This window comes from Cervus elaphus, chromosome 14, assembly GCF_910594005.1.
Source record: "Cervus elaphus chromosome 14, mCerEla1.1, whole genome shotgun sequence".
NCBI classification, from domain to species: Eukaryota; Metazoa; Chordata; class Mammalia; order Artiodactyla; family Cervidae; genus Cervus; species Cervus elaphus.
In genome coordinates this window covers 31,735,964-31,763,333 of record NC_057828.1, presented here as the reverse complement: position 1 = coordinate 31,763,333, position 27,370 = coordinate 31,735,964, and the positions used below count along the sequence as shown (strand labels likewise).

The 27,370-nt window shown below is 52.4% G+C and overlaps 1 protein-coding gene across 10 annotated transcripts; it reads right to left on the bottom strand.

The window, feature by feature from the left end:
- Nucleotides 1-313: 313 nt before the first annotated feature.
- PSEN2 (presenilin 2) lies at nt 314-27,370 on the bottom strand. Of its 10 annotated transcripts, none has more exons than XM_043923665.1 (14): nt 27,244-27,370; nt 21,927-22,011; nt 21,056-21,091; nt 20,750-20,854; nt 15,994-16,154; nt 13,769-13,986; nt 12,434-12,575; nt 10,290-10,357; nt 9,403-9,623; nt 7,780-7,878; nt 6,966-7,049; nt 6,542-6,643; nt 2,567-2,685; nt 314-1,042 (listed from the first exon to the last, which is right to left on the bottom strand). In XM_043923665.1, the coding sequence occupies exons 5-14, from the start codon at nt 16,132-16,134 to the stop codon at nt 887-889; spliced, it is 1,350 nt and encodes a 449-aa protein (XP_043779600.1). In that variant the 5' UTR covers nt 16,135-16,154; nt 20,750-20,854; nt 21,056-21,091; nt 21,927-22,011; nt 27,244-27,370; the 3' UTR covers nt 314-886. The 10 variants fall into 10 exon arrangements, with proteins under 10 accessions (XP_043779600.1, XP_043779599.1, XP_043779603.1 ...); XM_043923664.1 differs by having other exon boundaries at nt 20,764-20,854; XM_043923668.1 differs by having other exon boundaries at nt 20,764-20,854; nt 21,056-21,086.

Here is a 27,370-nt window from a genome sequence, read left to right as displayed (position 1 = left end):
TCCCTGGGCTCCCCTGCGCCCCCGCACCACCCCCCGCAGCCCCTGCTGAGAACCAGCACTGCGCATTCCTCCGGTGTTTTGGCAACAATCTTGCAGTGTTTCTGACGACAGCCAGCCCGGCACCTGCCCAGCTGTCAGCCAGCATGCCTCTGCTTAGGAAACCTAGTTCAAGAAAACGATGCAGAAAGGGGGGCATTTAAGCCTCTCTCCTTCACAACTGGGCAGATCTCTTCCCTTCCACCGCCAGAGCACACGTTCTCCCAGGAGCGGCAGGGGGAGGGCCCACACCGACAAACAGACCAAACCCCAGCACTGTGACAGGATTCGGCTATTTATTGATGGTGATATTAAGACACTTCCCAGCAATGACTGCCGTGACAAGGACTCTAAAGGTAATAAAATAATGATGACATCATAGACAAAGCATTGGGAACATTCCTCGCAGAGAAAATTGGCTTTTCCTCTCCAGTCAGAGTGACCAGGCGCTACGTGCCATCCCGGGCCTGGCCTCCCGGTCCCAGATATCCTTGCCTTGTCCTCTGTCTGGGCCCTCCTCCGAGGACGCCAGACTGGGGGTTGAGAGCAAGGGGCCTTCCCCGCGCCCCCCACGTCTCGGAACTGTCCTCAGCGCCTCTGGCCTGACTTCTTGGGTTTCCTGCCGGTGAGGCGAGTGCTCACGAGGGGGTGAGACACGCCCGGTGACAAAACCTCTAGCACCACAAAGCTGGTCCTTCCTCTTCACGAAGTTAACACAACCCTTTTTCATTCTCATTTTCTTTTAAAGGAAAGAAAAGTCTTAAAAATATATGGCACTAGAGTGTAAAATTATACAGCTGCCTCCGGTTGCCATTTCCTAGAGCTTCCAGACCACGGGGCCCGCTTCCCCTCAGATGTAGAGCTGGTGGGAGGCCAGGGTGTCCATGAAAGGCCGCACCAGGTTGTCCGTGGAGAAGTAGAAGATGAGCCCGAACGTGATGGAGATGGGGAGGGCAGGCAGCGCCTTCTTGAACACGGCGAGCAGCAGGAGGGTCAGACACAAACCCTGCAGGACACAGAGGCAGAGGGGCGTGAGGAGGTGACCACCGGTGTGGACATGGGGAGGGGAGCAGTTAGTGACGGTCCAGTGTCTGGGCTCAGGAGCCCTGACACCCCATCGTCTCCCCTGGTCCTCTCGGCAGCTCTGGGAGGTGCGTGGGGGCAGAGGCCCTCAGCCAGTACTAACGCCTTGCACATGAATGGATGAACCGGCAAGCAGGCCTCCTGAACTGGGCCGCTGTTACCAGACCACCTCCCCTGGCCATGTGACGTGTGACCTGATGGCATGAAGCCTTCCCCCAGGGGACATGTATTTACGCAAGAACTGGGTGGGTCTGACTGAAAGGCAGCAGTGTTCTCAGCCGACACCAAGGGAACCAAAATTCCATGTGACACACCCCCTGCCCCCCACCGCAAGCAGGTGCAGTGGTTGCCTATCCTGTCCCTGCCTCAGCCGATGCAGGCAGTGGACCAGGGTGGGGACAGGGAACCAGAGTGCCTGTCCCCTCCCTGGGGAGAGCAGGGCTTCAAGGACAGACAGTCTGGAAGTGTGGGAGCCTGGGTGTCCCCAACCCAGTCCTTGACACACACTGTGGGCAAAGAGAAATGTCCAAAGAACTGGAGCCTTGGTCCTAACACGCCACGTGATGCCCAAGGTTCACCAGGCAGACACTGAGTATGGGCCGTTCAGGGCCTCCACCTCCACCAATCATCACAGGATGTGTCCCCATTACGTGTACCTGATCATGATAAGTGACTGTGTGCTAAGCCTCTGCAGTCGTGGCCGACTCTTTGTGACCCTATGGACTGTAGTCCGCTGAGCTCCTCTGTCCATGGGATTCTCCAGACAAGAATACTGGAGTGGATTGTCATTTCCTCCCCCAGGGGATCTTCCTCACCCAGGGATCGAACCTGCATCTCTTGCGTCTCCTGCATTGGCAGGTGGGTTGTTTTATCACTAGCACCACCTGGGAAGCCCTTAAGTGACTATAGGGGCCTTCAAATTTCACCACTGGGGTTCAAAGTGAGGGGCCCCCTCTCAAGCCCCAGGAGATCCCATGGGGACTCAGAACCACATGTCTGGGTGGTGTGGAGGGAAAACACGCAGCCCCGGAGTCAGAGACCCGAGTTCAAATCACAGCTCAGGCCTCACAGCTTTGTGCCCACAGCCAGGCCCCCACCCTGCTCCATCTTTCAAACATCTCAGGTCACCATCCCTACCTCACAGGTGTGGCAAGACAAATGTACAGAGTTAGCCAAGACCTTGGCACCCAGCATGCACACTCAGTAACACCAGAGCCCCTGGTCACCCTCCCTGCACCATGTCCGGGTCTTCTGACGACCAGATCCTCCTGTGAACCTTGGTCTCATCTTGAGGATCTTTCTGGCAACCCTGCCCAAAGGACTTTGGCAAGCCCTTCCGAGGGATAGCAGCATCAGAAAACTCCCTGGGGTACCTGGGCCCCCCATGAAGACCCTCAGGGGCCCCCACTGCCCAGGGGTGGGTGGGGAGCACCCTGGGCCCACTCACGATGAGGATGGCCACAAAGCAGGCCAGTGTGGTGTTCCAGTCCCCGCTGCCCGTGGCGGCTGCCTTGCCCACCAGCACACTGTAGAAGATGAAGTCTCCGAGGCCAAGCTTCACGCCTCCTGTGTGGTGGGGAGAGAGGGAACCTGTAGGTCTCAGAAGCCCCCAGAAGAAGCAGCAGAGAAGGCTGACCCCAGCCGAAAGGCCCAGGCACTTGGCCCAGCCCAGGGGACCCAGGGCCCAGAGGCCTGGCGACCTCAAGAGGGCTGATGGGCGGTGTCACTGCCTAGCCCACCTTACCTGGACTCTGGGACAAGGATTAGCTGTCTCAGAAAAACAGCAGCCAGTGGGAAAAAGGGGGAAACCTGGGGCCTGGGTGACTTGCATTCTGGGCTGTGCAAAGCCAACATTTCTGATAATTTGCACAATACTGGTGCTTGGTACTTGGTTTGAGTAAAGACAAGAGTGAATAAAATCCATTGTCCAGGGCTGGTGGGAAGTTACCCAACTTAGCACTGAGTATGAATTATAAATGCTTTTTAGGAAATTTAATTTCATTGCTTTTAAGAGTATATATGATACCCAAGGTCCTCTGGAGACTAATGTCTCTTTAAAAGAGGTAAACATATATTGTAAATCAACTCTGTTGTTGTTGTGTAGTTGCTAAGTCGTGTCTGACTCTTTCAGCCTCATGGAAATTTCCCAGGCAAGAATACTAGAGTGGATTGCTATTTCCTTCTCCAGGGGATCTTCCTGACCCAGGGATCAAACCCACTCTCCCACACTGCAGGCAGATTCTTTACCACTGAGCCACCAGGGAAGATAAAGGTAACTTGTAACTAGTGTATCCATTACTGAAAAGGAAATGAGCTTCTAGGATGTTTTGTTTCCTTCAGTACAATTGCCCTGTACACCTTCTTATAGGATAATTTCATTCATCATGGACAATAAAAATGCTTATGAAACAGACTGGAATTGAGCGGGTCTGCATCAAGGAAACATGCCCTGCCCTGTCTCACCCCACCCCACCCCCTCCACTCTGGGCTCCAAGCAAGAAGCACCTCACTTTAGTCTGTTCTTTCCTTCACCCCTCCACCACTCCCAACTTCCTCACGTTGGCAACCATGTAAACCCTGCCCTCTTACAGAGAGGACCGCTCCTGCAGGTCTCTTGCTACCACCCCCGCTCCAGCTTCCCTTTTCTGCCTGCTCTCCCTTCCCTTCTCTCTCCTTTTTCAATCAGTTCTTTCTCAAAGGAACTGCGCTCACCTCGCAGGCACTTCAGAGACCTGAGGCAGTAAGTCCCACATCCCCCAGTCAATGTGCTCAGGCAAGGCCACCACCCGGCCCCCGTGGATACCCCCAGGCTGCTATCTCAGCACCCTGCCCTCTGTCTACTCCCCAGGATCCTCCACAAGCGACCTTCCCTTCATCCCCTTAACATCGCCCACACTGGCCCTCTGGCTGTCCACTCTGACCCCGCACCCTTCCTGGGTACCTTCTGGGGACCCACAGTTTTGACAAGTATATCCTGGTGACTCTTCCTCGGGCCTGGAACCCTGACCTTCCTGAGCACTACTCCCCCTCGTGTGTCTCTGGCTTCTCCACCTAAGGTCCTCCAGAGCCTCCCACCTGCCGGCCCCTTCCCTCATCACTCTCCCCGCTCCCTGCCTATCCCTTGTCCAGCCGGGTCCTGCCGGTGCATCCCAGGCAGGTGGTGATGCCCGAGTCAGGCCCTTCTGGCTCTTCCCTCACCTGGTCCTCCAGCAGTCTGTGTTCCCGCTGCCACCTGGGATCTGTCTGGGATGCAGCTCTGCTCACTTTAATTCCCTGCAGCAAATGCCTAATGGCTCCCCGTGGCCTCCAGGATGAAGTCTGAGCTCCCAGGAGTACCGCTCACCCTTGAAGGTCTGGCCCCCAGCTTCTCTGGCCACCAAACATCCCAGAGCTTCCAGATGGCTTCCTTCCCTCTAATCTGAACCTTTGCCAATGCTGTTGTGGAACAGAATCTAACCAGCCTTTGTCCCTCATTCTGGGAGGGAGATCAAATCCTTGGAATTTCCCCAGTGACCGAAGTGTCTTTGTTGTTGAGCAGCCCCTTGGATCATCGATGCAAGCAAGAGGATGGCGCTGCTGCTGCTAAATCGCTTCAGTCGCGTCCGACTCTGGGCAACCCCATAGACGGCAGCCCACCAGGCTCCTCTGTCCCTGGGATTCTCCAGGCAAGAATACTGGAGTGGGTTGCCATTTCTACTGGTCACCAGAAAGACCAACCATGTGATAAGGAGGTTGGCACTCCAGGCTAGGCTGAGTCTGGGGAGAGGAGGCAGCCTGGAGATGAAGTCCAATGTCATGAGCAAGGACTCAATCCATTATGCCTATGTAATGAGACCCCAGTAAAAACTCTGGACACTGGAACTCGATACACACATGCATGTGCAGGGGTGGGGGTGATTCCCGGACCCCAGGGGCAGAGAGCACCTTCCCAGACCTCACCCTATGTAGCTCTTCATTTGGCTGACTGGTGCTCGTTTATATCCTTTATAATGTCAATAAAACTGTAATGGTAAGTACAGCACTTCTCTGAGTTTCGAGAGTCATTCTAGTAAATTTTCCAACCTGATGGAGTTGTGAGAATCCCCAGATTTGTAGCCAGTTGGTCAGGAGTGTGAGTGGCCTGGAGACCCCCAGAGCTTGTGGCTGGCATGTGAAAGGTGGGTGGTCATGTGGGGATGGTGCCCATGTGGTTTCTGTGCTGATTCGGGCGGGGGCTCAGCGCCAGGCCAGTCTCCGGCCCAGCTGCCTGTCTGCTGGATGACTGCCGACTTGTCCTTCCAGGCCAGCCTCCAGCCTATCGTCTTCCCCACGTCTGTCCTGAGTACTTTTTACCTAAACCCCCCTGACTTGGGCTGCTCCATGGGGAACTTCTCAAGGGCAGCAGCTGTGTTAACCTGGCAGCATCCCCCTGGCTCCCATGTGCCTCCCGGCACACACTAGTGGTCCATAAATGTGTGCTGATCGGTTATTTTAATCCGCTTGGAAACATAACCATATATTAGAAGGTCCTTGGGTGGGTCTTCAAGATTGTCCTCCACACCTGCTCCTTCTGCTCCCAGCCACTCGGGACTCTGCCTGGGAGAAGCCTGCACCCCAACTCTGCCCCTGCCTTACACTCCACAGCCCCACCGACCTGCCCAGCCCAGCTCACCCCCAGAGCACAGAACAGAGCCTACGTCTATGACCCCGCGGCTGCACTGGGACGCTCTCCGGCTACTCGAGCGCACACTCTACCAGCCACAGCCCTGCCCTCCCCCTCGTCTCCCCACTCCCGCACAGCTCAAACCCCTCCCCGTCCCATGGCTCCCACTGTTCACAGGACGCAGATGAGAACCCCCATCTTGATCCAGAAAGCCCCTGAAGCCCCTGCCTGTCTCCCAGCTCCATCTCTGCACTTGGGTCTCGGCATCCTGCTTCCACTTCCTCTAAGTCAGCCCCAGGGTCACTGCTCCCAAGGCTCCCTAGGCTGGAAACCGACCCACACCGGCCCCCCTCCCCCAGCACTGTGTATCCCCGTCTGTGTCCTCAGCCTCTGGAGCTCAGCTCAGAAGTTACTTCCTTAAGAGACTTCCTCTGACCCCCTCAAGCAGGTCAACGGCCTTGTCAGGGCCCCTACCACCCTATGTTCTTCTGCGTGGTCCTCCCAGCTCCCGAGAGGGTGCTTAGGGCCCACGCCTGCATGGCAGCACCCCCAGAGCAGCACCCGTACGATCACCCCCCAGTGCAGAGTGGGCACACGGCCAACATCTGTCACACACGAGGTGCAGCCTGGGCGTTGAGTCCCTGTGGCCTGCCCATAGGACTGCGCCTTGGCAGGCTTCTCCCTGACTTTATGAAGCATCTCTGATGTCAAACGGGCTCCTCCCTGACCTCAGGGAGCCCCACCCTCGGCCCATGCAGACCGTCCGTCTGGACACCTTACTTTCCTCCTCTTCCTCCAGCTCCTCCCCCGGGTAGCCAGGCAGTGGGGGCTCAAAGACGTCAGGGTATGAGGGCTCCCCAAAACTGTCATAGGAGTCTTCTTCTGGGTGTCCGTTGTCATGTGAGGAGGGAGAGAGACAAGAGATGGTCAGAGGATTCTCTGAGCCCAGAGCTTCCCTGCCCCACCCTGCACCATGCCCAGCCCAACACAAAGAGGATTCTCCAGACCACACCGCAAGGGGAGGGAAGGGAGAGAAGCAGGTCTGAGGCAGATGAGCAAAGTCCCACCCGCACCCAATCCCCAGGGTGTGTGTGCCAGAGGGGTTAGTCTTCCCTGCCCGTCCTGTCCTTATGCCTTCCAGAGAAGTCAGGCGGAAAAGCACCACTCCCCCATGATGACAGGCTGTCAGTCCCCTGATACTCACCCATTTCTGGGTCATAGGGGAGCTGAAGGGCTCCCTGAGAGGAAGGGTCCAGCTTGGCCATGCCCACGGTCCACACCATGGCGGCTGGGGAAGGAGAAAAGGGTCCAGCCTCAGACAGTACTAACTATGGCTGCCCCCGGGGCCTGGGAGGCAAGTGGGACAGTCTATGTCCCCAGAAAGCCTGCACGGACCCTCAGTCCCTGTGGGTATTTGCTTATGGCCTCTGTTAGGGGGCCTCTGGGGGTCCAGACTCCGCTGCACATCCAACACCCAGCAGAGTGCCCACCACAAGGTGCCCGCCGTCAGTGCATGCTTGCTGATGCTTTCATAGAGATCCCTGCACACTGGCCCTGAGGCCAGCAGCAACCCCGAGAGTGCTTCTTTAGAGACCGAGCTTCAGTTGTTGAGAAAGCCCAGGGAAAGGCAGGCATCCTGCCACCTGCCTCCCCAAACCCCTGCCCTGAACAGTCCCTCCCCAAAGTCCCTTTCCAGGGGCCTGGAGGGCTGAGTGGGTGGCCTCGGGCTCATGGGAGCGCGGCCCACGCCCACTGCGTGAGCCTGGATGAGATGAAACTGCGCGCGGGCCACATTCCTGGAAGCCCTCTTCCTGCTCTAAACGTCCAAGCTTCTTCCTGAGCCCCAGCAGGACGCAGCCCACCTTCATGTCGGGAAGCTGGACCCCTCCTGGGATCACCAAGGCTGCCTCCCCTCCTTTGATCAGGAAAAAGGTAAACTGTTTCCCCTTTAACTCTGAAAGCCACGGCCAATGCAAACCTTGGTTCCCACGTCTGAAGGAAGCACAGGGGTCACTCACATGAGTATATGAGGGCAGGGAATATGGGCTCATTTCTCTCCTGGGCGGTTTCCACCAGCATCCTCAGTGGCCCTTTGGGGCATAGCACAGCCACAAGATCTGGGAAAGCAAAGTCATCCCTGGCATGTTAAGAAAGACATTTATTTGCAGCCAGCCCCCAGACAGGAGTCAGGCGCTCTGACACCAGGCCCGGGCGAGTATATCCTGGAACCTCAGGGCAAGGCTCTCCAACCATGCCCCCCTGTTTCAGCAACCCCACCCTTGGGTTTCAGCCTCGATCCCTAGAGCCTGCACTGGCTGGAGCCCATGGTGGGGTCTAAGTGGGCTAACTGCAAACAGGGATTGCTGTGTGGCTCAGAGACCCAGAGGATGGGCTTGAAGTCCCATTTCTCTGAGCCCCAAATTCCTTATCCTAAGAATGTAAGAAGCAGTACTGGTGATGGTAATCTAATACAGTCGACTTTTCAGATCTCTGGGTTCTGTATCCATAGATTCAACCAGCCACGGATCAAAAATTTCAGAAAATAATTCCAGAAAGCTCCCCAAACCAGTATTTGCTGCACACTGGCAATTATAAACGTCATTTACATTCTATTAAGAGTTTTTTTATGGGAGAAGGAAGTGGCAACCCACTCCAGTACTCTTGCCTGGAAAATCCCATGGGTGGAGTAGCCTGGTAGGCTACAGTCCATGGGGTCATGAAGAGTCGGACATGACTGAGCGACTTCACTTTCACTCTCAAGTGTTGGAGAAGGAAATGGCAACCTACTCCAGTGTTCTTGCCTGGAGAATCCCAGGGACGGGGGAGCCTGTTGGGCTGCCGTCTATAGGGTCGCACAGAGTCGGATACGACTGAAGCAACTTAGCAGCAGCAACAGCTATTTATATATCACTTATATTGTACTACATAAGTAATCTAGAGATAATTTAAAATGTTTGGGAGGGGACATCCCTGGCCCAATGGTAAAGACTTCGCTTTCCAATGCAGGGGGTGTGGGTTCGATCCTTGGTAGGGTGGCTAAGATCCCACATGCCTCACAGCCAAAAAAGATCAACATATAAAACAGAAAGAACATTGTAACAAATTCAGTGAAGACTTTAGGGCCACATCAAAAAACAAAAATCTTAAAAAAACATACACTATTTCAGAGGATGTACATAAGTTATATGCCAATCCTATGTCATTTTATGTAAGAGATTTGAGCATCCTTGGATTTTGGTACCTCAGGGGATTTTGGAACCAGTCCCCCAATGATACCGAGGCAAGATTATACTAATTAAAGAGCAGCTTGCATGTGGGGTACTCATTATTTACTGGTACTGTGCCCAATCTCAGGGTTGTTCTGAGGAGCAAATGACTTCTGGCATGCAAAGTGCTTAAGGGTGCAAGTACTCAGGAAACATTTGTTGTTATTAGTAATCACGTCAACAGTCATGATTCCATTGGACCCGGTTTGTTTTTTATGAAGGTGAACTTCTCAGAAGGGAGACCATCCAGGCCTCCTTGGGGGGGCTGGAGGGAGGAGGAGGGGACTTCTTAGCACCCACCAAGCCTGTCCAGCAGTCAGGACTCTGCCTTGGACATCACTCCAAGGCCCCCCACCAGGCTGGCGGCCCACCTACCATACACGGAGATGGCACCCAGAATGACCCAGGCGGACCACTCCGGGAGGTACTTGATGAACACCAAGGCCATGAGCGCGCTGATCATGATGAGGTAGGCCTGCTGCAGCACCAGGGGGCCCTTCCAGTGGATGCACACCATGCCCACCGCCCCGAAGTTCCAGACGGTCAGGAACAGGGTGGGGTAGTCCATGGCCACATTGTAGGTCTTGAGCACTTCCCTGTGAGACCAAAGTCGAGCCCGGGGGCTGGGACACTCAGTGGAGATGTCAGACCCTGAGCCAGGCAGTCCAACACCCTCAATCATCAAGTCACATCCTGGCTTTCCCTAATCTCTGGCTCATTTATTAACATCGCCTTCCCCACTTCCATGAGCCCTACAGGTAACCCCTTGTTTTTTGAAACAAGGTGGGGAGTATACTGACATCTTGTCCTTGGGCTGGACGACCCTCTGCCCATGGTAAAGGTCTTTGGAAAAGTGTTTTCTCCTGTGCCTCTAGTTTTTTTGGGCCCCTGGGTTAGGCTGATGTCCTAAATCCAGGGCAAGAGAGACCACCTTCCCCCAAAAGGAGGGACCCAGTCCCAGCCCAAAGATTGGAATGTAAATTTTGAGGCCTTTCTGATCCCTGCCTCAGCCCAGGTTCACAGCCTCCTCTGTGATGACTCTGAGTCTTTGTTTTAAATTAGGAACCAGAAGGAGACGTGTGGCCCAATGAAGGGCTCCACTGCAGTGTCAAGGAGGCCAGGCTCCTGGAGTAGCAACAAGGGGCACCCTTCCCTCCCGGGTCCTTCAGACCCACCCATGCCACAGGGAAGCGGTCTCAGAGGACCTGCTGCCCCCGGCAGCCACTCACCCAAGGTCCCGCTGTCCCCCAGCGGCCACTCACCCGAGGTAGATGTAGGTGAATAGGAAGAGCAGCATCAGAGAGGACATGATCAGCCAACCGTGGATGAACTGGGTGGAAATAGGCATCGTGACTGCAGGCCCCCAGGCCCCTGGTCCTCAGGACTGATACCCAAGCCTGGAAACCCTTCCTCCTCCAGGAGGAGTTAGGTTCCTCCTGACTATGCTGGAAGGTGGCTGTTTTACAGGCAAGGAGGGCACAGACATTCAATGTGTTCTCTCCAGGTAACCCAGCAAGCATACCAAGGAGCTGAAACTCCTTCCTGTCTAAACACCTAGCTCTCTACTTGTTCACCTGGAAAGAACATGCCTGGCACATTCCAGGCTCCAGAGAGAAAGCTGGCCGGGTCTCCGCTCCCACATGCTGCATCCCCAGGTGTGGGCAGCAAGACAACAAACACACAGACACACACTGGCAGGAAGAGATAAGGGCTGTGAAAAAAAGCTGGCTGGGGAAGGTGACAAGAGACCCACTGGGTGCTTCTATTTTAGACAGAGTGTGGTCAGGGCAGGCTCCTCCTCTCCTGGCCCAAACAAGGGAGGGTCAGAGGTGAGGGGGGTGTCACTGCAACCCGCCTCCTCAGAGGACAGACCCATCAGTCACCAGCTCAGGCCACTGGGGACCGCAGCGGCCACCTGGCAGGCTGCTCAAAGTGGAAGGGGCACCTCTGGTATGTGCTGATCCTCCTCATCCTACCCGAGCCTGCCCAGACCACCATCACCTCTTGTCCGTGTCGTGGCGTAAATCTGACTGAATGGAGGCTCAGCGGCCTCCCAACAGTTCCTAGCGTGGTCAGGTGACACCTGCTGACCACAGCACTGCCTGCTCTCCCCGGCCCCGCTCCTGGCTTGTCCTCATGCATGCTATAGCCTCTGCTCCAAACAAAAGCCCTCTACCCTACCTTCCACCATCCACGGCCCCTTCTGCCCCAATCACAAACTCTTCCTCGGTTATACAGGCAGCTATTTACTAAGAAGCTCCAGCTCCTGGACACCCCCTCCCACTGCTCACCCCCACGCTCACCCCCAGCCGGGACCCAGCTCGTCCCTCTATTTGAGGCTCTCCACCTCTCTCTACCTGCTCCACAGATGCCAGCAGCCTGAATACCCAGTGCTGCATACACCTGTGTGTGAACAGTTTAAAATCAGTAATGTCTAGTTCAACTTCCTTTCAGTCCTCACGGCTTCAAAGCCTTCCTTGGGAGAAAAGCCTGAAACTCATGCCTAAAAGCTTATGGATCTCTGTGGACGATTTGGGCTAGGTGGGACTCAACTCCCCTGTTCCTCCCCAGAGCTGCTCTGCAGGGCAGGGCCCACCCAAAGGTCTCTGGGAGTTGGAAGATCTCGGTATAGCAGCTGTATACCCCCAGCTGAAAGGCAAATGGGAAAATAAAAAATAAGCTTGCAGGGGAAGTATATGGTGAAAGAAGCTTAAAATAGAAAATCTGACTTCTTCGGAAGGACAGGCAAAATAAAATTAACTTCTGAATATGAGAAGTGACCCTATGAATGTAGCAAGGAGGAACTCAGTTAAGTGGGATTAAGTGTAGTTGAAAGGACAGGAGTATTGGGTAACCCGTGGTGGGGCAGGAGTGGGGTGGGAGAAAGTACAGGCAAACCTCAGGGATTTTCGGGTTCAGTTTCAGATCACAACAAAGTGAGTATCGCATGAAAGTGAGTCACAAATTTTTTGGTCTCCCACCTCATGCAAAAGTTAATGCTTGCACTGAGGTCAATTAAGTGTGCAATAGCATTATATCTAAAAAAAAAAACTGTTAAAAACAGCATTAATTAAAAAATAATGCTGTTGCAAAAATGTCACCAACAGACTTGCTCAATGTAGGTTTGCCACAAACTTTCAATTTGTTAAAAAAAAAAAAGAAAGAAAACACAGTATCTGTGAAACCCCTCAAAATGAGGTAGGCCTGCTCCAAAACTTGAGGTCTATTTTACAGGAAAAAAGGAACTCTGCTTAAAAAAAAAAAAATCCAGGGTTGCTGCGTAAGAGGCCCTGAGGCATGAAAGCCAGGGTTGCTTTATAAGAGGCCCTGAGGCATGAAAGCCAAGGTTGCTGCAGGAGAGGCCCTGAGGCGTGGCAGGAGGCAGGGAGCAGGCAGACCGGCTCACTTTGTAGCAGCGGTACTTGTAGAGCACGACCAGGAAGATCGTCATGGTGACGATGACGCTGATCATGATGAGGGTGTTCAGCACGGAGTTGAGGAGCCGCCGGCCCACCGAGGGCGTGTCCTCTGAGAACGGCGTGTAGATGCTGAGGACGGAGACAAGGGCTAGAGGTCTGCGCCCGGCCCGCTTGCACCCTCCACCCCAGGGAGCCTGGACCTGGTGACGCAGGCATCCTGGGCGCCCCTGGCCCTCAGCACAGCACTCTGGCTGCCCTGGTCTGAGTGCTGCCCACCATCCTCACGAGCTGTCCTGCCTCCCTGGCACCTAACTCCAACTTCTAACTGAGCTGACGCAGCCACCCAGGAGGGCCTGACTGGCCTTTACCACGGCCTCCTGGGCCCCCACAACAACGAAAACCTCTCCCGGAAGTGCTTCTCCCAGCTGACCCCACTCTCCAGCTCTGTACCCACCTCCCCATCAAGCCTAGGATGCCTCCAACCCCACTGCTACCCCTACCCACACCCAACATAGCCCAGTAGCTGCACAGGCAGCTATAAACTAAGGAGGCAATTCACCGATCCCACACTCTTAGGGAAGCAAACTGCTTGCCAAGTTCTCATGGTCTCAACGCTTTTCACCTGAGCTGCTCTGAGTCCCCAACAGACTATATGCTTCCTGAGGGCGAGAGCTTCTTTCTCTACTCCTTTCATTATAGAAATCATAAACAAAATGTAACAAAAACTCCCTTTAAAAAGTAAAAATTAAAAAATAAATAAATAAAAAAATTTAAAAAAAAAAGGTTTCAAGAAGGTAGTCAGCAGTGATACCATAGGAGGCTGGGGGAGGGAGCATAGGGAAGCTTCCCATTTTCCCAGGCTGCTGCTTCTTCCTGGATTCTTTTTATTAAGATAAACAAAATCCCCCTCGCAAGTCTGGGAGTGAGCTAAGAAATCATGTGGTCCTCTCTAGTTTACATTCCCGGGAGAATGAATGAGAGGCCCAGAGAGAAAGAGACTTGCCCGTGGTCACGCAATGACTGGTGGCACACCTCGAACAGGACAGAGAACTTACCTCCTGCCGTGAGAGCAGGGTGCAGGGGCACTGCACGTGGATTAACTCAGTTCTCCTGGTAACCTTGTTATCAAACCCATCATACAGATGAGGAAACTGAGGTCAAGAGCGGTTAGGAAGGTGCCTGGGCAGGTTGTGTGGACTCGGGCAGCTCCCCAGCCCTGCTCCTTGCCGTGGCTGCCATGGGGCCGCAGGTACAGTGGCCAACACAGGCCGCACCCTCCGCCCCAGTCCCGCTCCCTCACCCACCCCCGGCCCCCAACTCACAGCTGTCCATTCTTCTCTGTGTAGAAGCGCACGGACTTGATGGTGGCCACCACCACGATCATGCACAGCGTGACAGGCACAAACAACATGATCACGTGCTTTGCCCCGTATTTGAGGGTCAGCTCCTCCTCCAGGCCCGGCGGCCGCCCAGGAACCCCACTGCAGACGTAGCGGTCAGGGTCCTCGTCCTCATGGTCCTCCTCACTCTCCTGGCTTCTCTGTGGGAAACCGTGCTGTGAGGACCACGGAATGCCCCCCACCTCAGGCCTAGTGACACAGAGCATGGGTGTGTGTGAACTGGAAATGAGAAGCTTGAATGTCGCTTTTCAGATGGAAGAACCAGTCTATGGGCTGTAGTTTAGATGTGGGAGTGGTGGCATTCCAGGACATTGAGAAGTTTATGAGGACAACTAGAGACTGAGAGTTGGCACTAGCCACCACAGATGCAGGAAGGGAGGCCATGGTGGCCGTGGACGAGGACAGTCTGCAGAATGGGTCTGCAACAGGTCTGCAGATCTGTCCCCTCCCTCAGTGCAGGGACTCAGGGTGCCACTCAGTTCTGGTCACGCGGCCGTACTAGTTTGGGAGGAGCTAGGCCAGGTGATGGGAGGAGGGCACAGACTAAACGTTTTTGGTTGAAAAATCGCAAGCCAGAATGGTCAGCACACAGGGGGACTCTCTTTGACTGTATTAACAAATAAGGCACTGGGAATTTGCAGAGGAAGAAATTACTTTGAAATTTTTGCCCCTGCCAAAATCCAGCATGCAAGCTCTTTGCAGCTTTGAACCAGAGGCTAACTAGGCATTGAGCATCTGGGAGGATCCAGGTTAGGGAAGGTGGGAGAGTATAAATGAGGAGGCAGCAAAGGAGGATAGGACGCCTGCCAGACACTGATATACACTGATCTTCAAGAATGTGTTTCAGAATCGTGGCAATTCAGGCTCACTGGCTGCCTTGTTATTTCCAGTAACAGCCATGACAAAGCCAAGTGAAACAGAAATCAAAAGTGACTGCTCTTTGGTATCAGTTTTTTGCAGAGAGAATTCCATCTAGATATTCAACTGAGAAGCAAAGGAAAACTGTTAATGGGCAGGAACTGAAACAACTGAAATGCACAAAAAGTCCAGGAGATAAAAGACAAAACAACGAGCAAGAACTGGCTGAGGAGTCGCAGGGCCGTGGCCTTGAGCTGCTGAGATCGCTCTCGGAGCCCAGAGGAGGACAGGAGAACTGAATTCAAATTTCAGCAGAGGGGAAAGAGGCTGGCTGAAAGAAAGAAAAATACTAGAATGGGCAAAATAGAGGATGGGATTAAGGCAAATTCAGATACTGTTTTTACCCTGATGAGGAGGGAGGGAGCTTGACTAAGTGACTCTCCCATGTACACTCTCCACTTCATACTGTTATAATCTCCTGCCTTTTGGGCTGCAGAGGCAAGATCACAGTGCAGCATACTCCTCCTGCTACGGGCTACATGTTTGTAGCCCAAATTCATATGTTGAAACCTAATGCCCAACATGATGGTGCTGGAGATACAGGCTTTGGGAGGTGATTAGTTCACGAGGGTAGAGCCCTCAAGAATGGCATTCGCACTCTTATAAAAGGGGCCTGAGAGAGCTCCCTAACCCTCTGCCTTGTGAGGACACAGAGGGAACACAGCTGCCTATGAACTGGGAAGTGGGCCCTCATCAGACATCAGCTCTGCCAGCGCCTTGACCTTGACCTCCCAGCCTCCAGAACAACGAGAAATACACTTCTGCTGTTTATAAGCCACCCAGTCTATGGTATTTTTGTTATGGCAGCCTGAACACATAAAACACATCCCCAGCTCAAAAGTCAAACACGAATCAGCTGATCTCTCAGTTCCCATCTCTAGCCATTTATCAAAAAAGGTTCCCTCCAGCGGTTTCCTCCTACCGACCTTCAGCCTCTGTGCTGCCTGCCCCAGCATCCACACTCACCCTCAGGTACCTGTGGAAATAGTAACCTGCATAGGAAGGTGAACCGAGGGGGCAGGGTTGGGGTGGATCACGCAGTCTACTACAGAGTCGGTCTGTGACTGGCCGTGCGTATGCAGAATCTACGATCAAGCCCTGTCAGACCTGGGATCCACCAGAGTGGCCACCTGCCCCTTTGGCCAGTTCTCACCTTCACTTCCCCTCCCTCCCAGAAATGGGATGCCAGCGGCCTGTCTGGAGACCACGGACTGCTGGCAGGAACCTACCCACTGGGCGGCACTCTCTCCGTCCTCCAGGCCCTGCCGGCCATCCTGGCAGGAGCGCGGCGTGGGGCTCTCGGCCGACATCAGGGACGTCCGCTCATCACACACTTCTTCCTCGCTGTCAGAGGCCATGAATGTGAGCATGGCCCTGCCTCCGCAAGTGCCTGGAAAAGGAGCACAGGGGTCTTCATGCCGCTCTCCTGAGAGGCAAAGGCAGCGGAGGGTGAGAGGTGGCTTTAAGAGCTGGACACAGGTCCTGCCCACAGTGACCATCCAGGATGCATTTGTCAAAGGACTGCTTTAGGGTTTCCCGAGTGGCTCAGTGGTAAAGAAGCCGCTTGCCAATGCAGGAGACAGGGGTTCAATCCCTGATCCGGGAAGATCCCACGTGGCAAGGAGCAATGAAGCTCGTGTATCCCAACTACTGAGCCTGTGCTCTAGAGCCTGGAAACTGCAACTTCTGAAGACGGAGTGCCCTAGAGCCCATGCTCCAAAACAACAGAAGACACTGCAATGAGAAGCCCGCGCACCGCAACTAGAGAGTAGCCCCTGCTCTCAGCAACTAGAGAAAAGCCTGAGCAGCAATGAAGGCCCAACGCAGCCATAAATAAATAAACATTTAAGAGAAAAGGAGAGTCCCCAGGCGCCACTACTGAGGCTGCAGTAGTTGCGAGAGGGACTGGCTAGAGAGGATCCAGGCCATGGGGATGAAACTCCCAACCAGAAATGTCAGGGCCACTCTAAACTCTCAGCACACTCAATTCATTCAATCAACAAATATCTGACCACCATCTATCATGTGCCAATGACACATTTGTCCTAAAAGAATAAAAACCAATCCAATGTGGCAAATTCTATAATCCAAGTGTTCACTAAGAGGAAAAGAAGGGACTAAATCTCAGAGATCAGGAGTGTTTTCTGGAGAAGATACCATCATGTGATGGACACAGACTCTCCCAGGTGGGAGGGAAAGGCAGAGGGCGTCTCAGCCTGAGCCTGGCACTTCCAGGGTTGGGCAGGGGGACACTGGTGTGGAGGAGTTAAGGGTCTCTGGCGCCATGTTAAGGAGGTGGGCTTTGTCCCCCGAGGACACAGTGACAGATCAGGTCTCTGGTTAGAAATCTCAGTCTGGTCACGGACTGAAAAAGGAGTAGAAAGAAGGAAAGGTGACCTCCCTGGAGACAATGATGGGGTGTGAACAGGGCCTAAGGTGGCAGCAAGATGGATGGAAGTGAGGGGACAGAATCCATAGAGACAAGATGTTGGGGACATAACAGGAGAGAGTCCAGGACAATGACAGGCAGGGAGTAGGATGGAGGAGGTGGGAGAACAAGGTGTTGGGGGAAATCTGCTGAATGTAAATGGCTGAAAGGGGGGAGCTGCCTGGGGGGTGGCTGAGGGCCAGGGTCTGAGCTGGAGGGGAGGGAGATGAGAGTCACAGGTTTAGATGCTGCGGCCACGGGAGCAGTGAGCTGAGACCACGAGAGAGGAGCGTGCATGTGTGTGTATGTGTGTGTGTGTGTGTGTGTGTGTGTGTGTGTTGGGGAAGTATAGCCGAGGGCAGGACCCATAGGAAAAACCAAAGCTGAAAGGGCCACACAGGAGGAAGCCTGTCCCCAGAGACTGCTGCACTGCCCTGAGAGGTGTGGGGATTCAGCAGAACCATGTGGACGCTGGGGCAGCCCGAACCCCTACCAACACCCTGGGCAGGTCAGCTGAGCCACCAGCCGGGCCAGCTGCCCCATCACCTGCCTCCTGGGACCCTGGGGAAGACTCACGCCAGTAGGAACAGTCAGGTCTGTTCTCGTCTCAGTGTTCATCTCCATGTCAGTTGCCTTCAGAATTTATGATCATTTTTACTCTATTTCTATATTGTCTTTCTTTAATATATGGACCATTTCGAAAGTCTTTATTGAATTTATTACAATATTGCTTCTGTTGCATGTTTTGGTTTTTTGGGGGGAGGGGGCCACAAGGCATGCAGGATCTTAGTTCCCTGACCAGGGATCAAACCCACACCCCCTGCACTGGAAGGCTAAGTCTTAATCACTGGACCACCAGGGAAGTCCCTATAATTTTCAAGTGGAGAAGGCAGGCAGGTTCCTTCCACTGAGGCAGCCAGTTCTGCTCATCTTGGCAGAGGCTCTGAGGCTTTGTTTTGAAGACAGTGTCCCAGGCCGTGGCCTGCATTACTTCCAGCTGGACTTCAGCTCCATCCCCAAGTCCAGGCCCATGGCAGAGCCTGATCCTACTCACCGACTCGGGCCCTTACAGGCTTCCCCGTAGCTCTTACAGGGAATTCAAAATGAGCAAGCTAAGCTCCCCTGGCTTCAGCAGAGAAACGACACGTATAGGAGGGACAGCAGTAGTGACATCAGTAGGAAGCAAAATAAGGTCACTTCCAGGAGAGGTGACGAAGATGCTGTGCTACTGGAGTTAAGACTAAGTCGGGGGGGGGGGGGGGGCAATCTATCAACGTCTCAAGTCTTTAGGAGGAAGAGGGACATGAGACGAGGCACAAAGGTTAGGAATATCTTGCCAGGCAGAGGCTGCAGTAGGTGGGCACCTGGAAGTAACCTCGTAAACAGACGGCGGAATGGGGGCCTTGGCTGAAATTCTGAAACACCCAGCAGGCTGAGGTGGCTGAAGTGTGGGGACCACGGAGGCAGCGACAGGAGGTGGGAGCATCAGAGGGAGGGGCGTGGGGGCCCGGCCGGGGAGGAGGAGCTGAAGCTAGCGGCGGGAGGGGGCAGCCAAGGTTTCTGAATTAAGGAGGGATGTGACCAGAGTGTGCTGTGTGGGAGCAGAGGGCCGGCTGAGCCCTCCTGCCTCTTCCCCGGAGACCCCAGGAGCGGTGCTGCCCAGGACCCAGGAGACGGATCTGCTTCTCAGCACTCGGACCTTGGGACCAGCAGAGTCTACCCAAGAGCCCAATTAGAGGGGACGGGCTGTGAGACCTTGGGAAGTTCTTAGCGTCCTTCATCTATGGTAACAGTAATGAAAGAGATTACCTAACAGAGACCCAGGCAGAAAAACTCTAAAGCATTCCTCTGCAAGGGTGGGCCCCGCTAGATAAATCCTAAACATACACCTGCCTGGGCCCAGGAGATGCCCTCACTGACCCTGTGGCAACGCTGAGTCCATTCTTACTGAAAGAGCGTCACTGAACACAGAGCTAGCAGGCTGCACCTCAAGCTAAATTAGGACATCCTATCTGGAACAGTGTAGCAGCTCTTTCAATACTTTGTTTTGTCTGGGCTGTGAATTAATAATTTAGTTACCATCTCCCTCCTTCTGTTCTTCCCACGCCTTTAGAGGCCCTGGGATTTATCTTCACAGTGACTGGAGGAGTGGGTCAGGAATTCCTGCATCTAAACGGGAGGGCTGCGGCCCCCAGGGCAGAGGCGAGCTCACCCTTCAGAACCACAGCTGCCAGCAGCCAGGCTGCCTCAGTCCCTAGAGCAAAGCACGAGGGGGCTGGACAAATAAGAGGCTAAGATGCTTCTTGAAGGAGAAAGGGAGCTACAGGGCAGGTAGGAAGAGAAAAGCAGGGGATCCACGATCAAGTAGGGGTTAAGTCCTTTCCAGTTTCCATTTCTTCAGCCAGTCACCAAATCCCAGGAAAACACGTCTGCCTCCCAAAGTCTGTGGACACACCCAGGGAGAGCACATTTAAAAACAGACTATATCCCTTCCATGTGAAACTGCAGTGCAGAGGGAGAAAAGTCAGAAAACTACAAAACATGCTTTGCCAACCACCACATGTAATGTATGGCCTCCTCAGCAGAAAACAAATGCTCCCTGAGCAGATTTCCTTCTCTCCGTGGACGCTGCCTGGGACCCCCAGAAAAGCAGGACAGGGAGGGGTTGCAGCCAGAAGAGCTGGTCTTGGGTTGGAGCAAAGGCATCCTAATCACAGCCCTCTAGCCCTGGAGGAGGTGGGGACAGCTGGAGGCACTTTCTGGGGCTCCCAGCATCTGAGGGCATGGCTTAGGACTTTCAGAAAGCTGTAAGATGCTGGAGATGCTGTTTGGCAATGTGGCCCAGGCCACCTGAAGGGTGGCGGCAGAGAAGCTGCTGAGCCCTCACTGTGTGCTAAACACAAGTCAGGAACGAGGGACAGTCAGTCTCCTACGGACCAGCCTTCAACCTGCACACTTTCAGAGATTCGAACATGAGTTCGCAAGCCCGGTAGCGTGAGTTCACATGTCTGGTGTACTTTTTAAGGTACTGTACTGTAAGATTAAAAATTTTCTGTTTCCTTTTTATGTATTATTTGTGTGAAAAGTATTATACACCTCTTACAGCATAGTACTATATAGCCAATTGTGTTAGTTGGGTACCTAGGCTAACTTTGTTGGACTTAAGAACAAACTGGATTTATGGCCTCTTGGAACAGAACTTGTTCGATGCAGGGCACTTACTGTACTGCCGTTATTTCTCATTTTACAGATGAGGAAAAAAGATTTTAAAAGTGATAAGTTCAAAGTCATCCTTGGACTGAGGTGGTCAGGTTCTGTGCTCTTAAACACTATGTTAGGGTGCTAACTTCCAATGCAGATCCTGTTTCATTCTGGCCAAAGGTCCAGGGATCTGCATTTTGAGACAGTCCCTGGGCGATTCTCAGGCTGGTGTTAAACCCTCCCTGGAGCTGCTCTGCCAAGTAATCAGATGCCCCAGCCTGGGCCCAAACTTGGTACTCAAAGTGTCCAGTTACAGTTCACCTCCCTATTGCAAGGGCAGGGCCTCACGCACCTACCTTAGCACACTTACTTACTGCTCTGCACAACTTGCTCGCTGAATGGGGGCGTGAAAGAATGAGCAGTGCTTTCTCCTGAATACCCTGTGGTTGGTCTGAGATCCCCTGGGGAGGAAGAGCAACAGGAGCTTTCTCAGACTAGGAGAGCTGCAGCAGGAGAATGCAGTGATCTGACTGACAAGGTACGCATGCAATGCCCACCTGGATGGAGGGTGTGAAAAAAACTGGATCTCAAGCATCCCTGGTACAAACTGCACCAGCCTTTTTGAAGGCAGTAAACATCAAGAGCTTTAAAAACATTCATACCTTTTGATCCTGAAATGCTACTTCTCGGAATCTGTCCTACGAAAATAATAAAAGATTTATCTAAAAATATGGTTGTTGCAGTCATTTATAATTTTTTTAAGCGAAAACGACTAAGATGTCTGACTCTGTATGATAATATATCCATCCGATATATGACTAATAAAAATCTTACTTCAAAGAATATTTACTAACATGAAAAAAGCCAAGATGCTAAATTTAGTAGATTTAAAACCACAGATATAAGCATCTGAATTCTCTTAGAAAATGTATATATATATGAAGGACTGGCAAGAAATAGTATACAACATTAAAGGTGCTTATCTTTGGATAGTGAAACCACAGATATAAGCATCTGAATTTTCTTAGAAAATGTATATATATATGAAGGACTGGCAAGAAATATTATACAACATTAAAGGTGCTTATCTTTGGATAGGGAGATTGCGGGTGATACATGATATTTTTCTACATTTTTTAAAACTTCTATAACAAAACATGAATTGTGTCTGCTGTTTTTTGTAAAGCTATTAACTTTTAAAAGGGAAATAACAGGGGCTTCCCTGGTGGTTCAGACAGTAAAGAATCCACCTGCAATGTGGGAGATCTGGGTTCCATCTCTGGGTCAGAAAGATCCCCTGGAGAAGGGCATGGCTACCTACTCCAGTATTCTGGCCTGGAGAATTCCATGGACAGAAGAGCCTGGCAGGCTACAGTCTATGGGGTCGTAAAGCTATTAATTTTTAAAGGGAAATAACAAGTATCAGCATTTAGACAGATATTCTTCCATGCTGCCTTCTCCCACATCCCCTCTCACTGAACTCGGGGACCTTGGGAAGCCGCTTTCACACCTTCTCCTAACCCCTCTTATTACCTGGCTCCTGAAGGAGAACAGAGCAGCTGGGATGGATTCCTCTGGCTTCTAAGCTGGAATTGAAGCCTGAAGGTACTCTGCAATCCTTGGAAGGAAAAAATGCAGATAAACAGTCTTGCTGGATGTTTGTCCACAGCAGAGCCCCAGTGAAGCCAAGAACTCCCGCCGGGGAGGCTGACTCACAGGCCGGTGCGGGTGGGGCTGGGCGACTCTCCTGCTGATGTCAAATCCCATCAACCACGTAGCAACCGGCTCTCCCTCTCTCCAAGGGAGCAACAGGAAAATGCAGAGAAGCCAATGAGAGGAACAGGTGCCCTAGACTACATCCTGGAGACCCTTCCCAGAACAAGGCGCTGTGGCTGAAAACTCCTTGGATTAGGATGTAAAATCAAACATCCAAAGAAGCCACTGCTCACTCCCATTAATCAGCTGAATGGGATCCAAATGCTGAATGAGCCAAGCCAAGGGAGTCTGACCCAGGGAATTTCCCCAACCTTGCCTGTCTCAGCAGTTCCTGCAATTATTATGGAACCCTGGTGACCCAGTTTCCTCAACCTGATTTTCATTTCAGAAAAATGCAAAGGTTCTGACCTTAAAATTTAAGGTCAATGGACCTAACTAGGAAATAGATTCCTACTTAAGTAGGAAATCGATTTTTAAATTCCATCGTAGAGAAGAGTGCCTCAAGGAAAAACATGGAAATTTCGGTTCCAAAAGAAAATTGGGAGTGGGGCCAAAGAGAAAGGCTTGGATCCGAGTACTTGCTTTCTTTGTCTCCACAGGCCTAACAGTACTTCTTTCTTTCAGTATTGAAGTATAGTTGACTTACAACATTACAGTAGTTTCAGGTGTACAACATAGTGACTTAAAATTTTTTACAGTTTACATTCCATATAAGGTTATTGTAAAACACTGGCTGTATTCCCTGTGCTACACATTACATTCTTGTATCATTTATTTTATACATGGTTGCTTGTCCCTCTTAATCCTCTTCCCCTATTTTGCACCTCCCCCTTTCCTTCTCCCACTTGGTAAACATGATATGCTTGTCTATTTTTGCTTTTTTTTGGCAATTCTACTTATGATATTTATTGAAGGAAAACAAAAATACTAATTCAAAAAAATATATATGCACCCCCATATTCATTGCAGCATTATTTTTTTGTTTTTGTTTTTAATTAATTTGTTTTTAATTGAAGGATAATCACTTTATAGTACCTTGTTGGTTTCTACCAAACATCAACATGAATCTGTTTCTGTTTTGTCTTGTTTGTTCATTTTAATTTTCAGTGCTCCCTCAAAGAGGGCAGCAATGGTTTTAAAAAGGTCACTTTCTGTGGTCACATGGCTACTTCACAGAGCTCCCATGACTCCTGGGGCGTTCCCAGCCTTCCCTTATACTAGATGAGGAAATTCCCTTAGAAATTCCCACAGCTTGCCTGCCTGCCTATTTCCCCTGGCCCAGGCACCTGACCATGTATGGGCCCTGGCTGACTGTCATCCATCTGTCCGTCCATCCAGCCCATACTGTGATGCACATCACCTGCCGGATGGTTTTCCCCAGAACAGGGAGGCAGCCTCAGCTGGAGCAGGGGCCCACATCCCACAGGGAGGCCCTGAAGTACCGCTCCACTCCCCTGAGTCACAGGCCCCAGGCGACCCTCTGGGGTCGCCTAAACCTTGACCCAAGCTCTAGATTTCCCTGTCTGCCCTTTTCTACTCAAAAGCGCTCAGTAAACATTTTCTCTCACTTCCTGAAGAAGCCTGGAAAAGGGGCGGTTTGGAAGTGACAGAGAGATGCTGCAAAGGTAGCCACACTGGCCACGTGCTACCCAGTCACCTTTGAGCAGCCTCTCATAAATTGTGTTTTTGCTTTCAATGAAAAGCAGCAAGACAGCGATCAAAAGCTGAGCCTTAGAAACGGAGAGAGTTTGAATCAGCTGGCCGACTGATCTGAACCACATACTTGGACAATTTAACTTCACACAGCCCATTTCCTCTTGTGTAAAAAGTAAGATAGGCACGCTTTGCAAGATGACTAAAAATTAGAGCTAATGTGTAATGTGTCCAGCACAGAGTAGATGTTCAATAAATGGTAATTATAATGAAATAAAGGCAGGGACACAGTGAGAGGGGACAACAGAAGCCTGTTGATGGCCCCCTTGGAAAGCTACAAAAATGCTAAACCATCAGACATGAGTTGAGCACCAAGCTCACACCTCACTCAGGCCCTGGGTGTTTCCTCTTCAGCCCCAGTCCAGGGCATGCTGGCAACATGAACATTTTGTCAAACAAAAGGGCAAGTCCAGAGACTGATGTCAGAACTGGCAAGGACCTTCAGGGCCATCCGGTCAGCACCCCATTTCATACTTGGGAAAATTGAAGCCCAGATGGACAAAGGGACAAGGGCCCATGACCAGAAGCCACAGTTACAGCTCAGGTCTCCAAACTGCCAACAAGGAGCTCTTCCTTGCTGCTCCAAGTACTTGAGAGGGTCACATACTCAGTGGATTTCCAAGAACACTCAAAGAAGGGAAAATTCCGAAGGCATAATATTAACACAAAAAGCAGGATACAAAACTTCATCTTCAGTTTCCTACTTCTAATATTTTAATACATGAATACAGGTATGTGCATAAAGTACTGTAAGGAAGTTCATGTTAAGAGTGGTTCTTTGGACTAGGGGCTAACAGATGACTTGAAGAAAAAAAATCCCAAATTTTCTAGAGTGAACACATATTGCTTTCATTTTTAAAAAGTCACAAAGTTTCTGATTAAGGTACAGCAGAAGGGGAGCGCCCTTTAAACTTTTCTTCCCATTGCCCCCAGAAGACTGTATTTTAGCAAAGACAAATGAGCAACCCTTTCTCCCAGGCAATGGAAAGGATGGACAGTAATCATCTCCCTCCCGGACATCTGGTCTTCACTGAAGATCACTTTGAAACTACTTCTGCTCAGACTGTAATCACACGGTGGCCTCACCACTTCCTGGTCAAGAAGCTAATGCTGATTCTACAAGGCTTGAAGGCCAGGTCAGATGCAGCCAGCAAGGTGAGGAGAAACCCCCAGGCCCTGGCCAGGGGCAGCGTGGAGGGTATGCCAAGCTCAGAGCTCTTGCCTTCCACCCCCAGCCACACCCCCAGCTGCCGGAGTCCAGGGACAGGTGGAAATATTTGCAGAAACATTTGTTGCCTTGCCAGTCTTACCAACTAAACAGTGTCTAAAAGTCAAATCAACAGCTGAAAAACAGCCAAATGTGTCTTCAATAGAAACATAAGGTGACCTATACACACTGTGCTTTAGTTTCTTTAAAAAAAATTTTTTTTTTTGGCTTTGCCAAGTAGTTTCTAACGGAGATCCTACAGCAATTTCCTACACAATGTCCATGTGCAGGCACATGGGTGGGGCGTGAGAGTGGGAGGTCTCCCAAGCAAAAACTCAAAAGATGCAGAAGACACAGTCAGCTGGGTTCAAATGCTGGCACTCACAGTCACAGAAGCCGCACAACAGGACAAGGTCCTTGATTCCCTGAACCTTAGTTTCCCCTTTCCACTTCAGTGTGATAGCAACTCTTTAGATAACTGTGACAACTACTGTACACAATGGCTTTTTATTGTATATAACAAACTTATAAGTGATGTTATTGTCATTATTACCATCAATGGTGTAAGAGAGGGGCCAAGGTAGGTGGAACCTCTCATTCTGGCAAAGCCTGTGTGCATGTGTGCAGAGGAGCTGGGGTGGGGCACAGGGCCCCCAGGTACAGTTGAGCAGCAGCCTCTGGCCAGGCTGTTCCTTGTCCTCCTCTTCCTCAAACAGACAGGCTCACAGCATTCACCTCCCAACCCTGCACACATCAGACTCTTGACTTGGTGCACAAATAACTTCAACACCAAATGATACAGAATTTTTCCTGAACACCCAAGGCACCATCATCCCACTCCACAGTAACATTGCATGAAGTCCTCCACCTCCAGCCTCTGCCCTGAATGCTCCCACATTCACCCAAGGCAAGAACCTGGATGGCCTGCCTCATGAGTGGCCGAAGCTGCAGCTTTGAGCTGCAGACAGGACTTCAGGCCCCTTCACCAGCTGGGCCCAGAAAACACAGCTGCTACCACACTTTCCTGCCCCCTCACAGCCACGGTTCACCCAGAGGGGAACCTGAGGCTCACACACCTGCAGCAGCTTATGCAAAGCCTTTAATTACTACCAAAGGTCTTAACCAAAACCCTTGGAGACTCAGGTGTCTACAGAAGGGGTTATGTTGAATCAGGGCCATCCATGTGGGAAGAGCTCGGGTCCATAATGATCAATTACTCTCAGGACAGGCTGGCAACCCACGCAGTCAATTTTGGGTCAATCTGGCTCTGCGATTGCTCTGGATGGGAACCGCCTCTCAGGCTCTCCATCTGTGAATGAGGATGCAGCTACTGCAACAATCCACAGTTCATGCCGTCAAAAGGGAATACACATTAAGTCACAGACTGGGGCATTTCATCCAGCTGTCCAAGTGCTGAGGTCTAGTCCCAGGTCTGGACAAGAGAACTAGAGTCCAGGACAACGGGTTCGAAGCCTGGCTCTCATATATCCTACCTGCGTGACCTTGAACAAAGTCACTTTAGCTTTGAAGGCTGAGTTTCTTCATTGATAAAATTTGGGATGGGAATTAGCTCCTGTTTCGGGTTCATTCAGCTTTTCAAAAGCTAGATTCTGGGAGTCTCCTCAGAGCTGTAAATGCCTGATCAAAAAACAGCCAAACATCGCAGATAACGAAACTAGGGGCTCCAGGCCCCGTCCTTAGGTCCTGTTCGTCACGCCGGCGGAAAGACCTCCGCCTCCCCTCCTGCCACTGCCAAGCAGAGCCCGGGGCCGCGTGTCGCAGGCCGGCAGGGCTGGGAGCCCATCAGGTGCCAGTCAGGAGGGAGGAACACACTGCCGCGTCCGCACGCCTTTGAGACCCACGTGCGCTGCTCCTTTAAATGTCCCGGCCCTTTAACAGATCGCACCGCGCCCACTCCGGCGGGGGCTCCGGCGGCGGGGAGAAGCCGGCCCGGCTGAAGGCCCGAGGCCTGGAGCGGCTCCCTGCGCTCCTTCCACTGGCCAGTTCCGGGCCGGCCCCCATCGCAGCGGTCCCGGCGCCCTCCCCTCCCCAGCCGCTGGGGCCTCAGCCCCGGAACCGCCCCGAGGCCGCGACCCGCCGGGGCGAGGGGCGCGCGGAGGGCAGGGCCCCGCCGGCGGAGTGCAGCTCCACCTCGCGCCCCTCGAGCGGAGGGCGATCGGGCCCCCACCCGCGCGCCCCATCCAGCCGGCTCACCTGCTCCGCCGCGCCGCTCCAGCGGTGTTTACGCGGCTGGCCCAGCGCCCGGCAGACCCGGTGCCGGCGCAGGCCCCGCCCCCGGCCCGCCCCGGCCCCGCCCCGTCGGCGACGCCTGGCTCCCGGG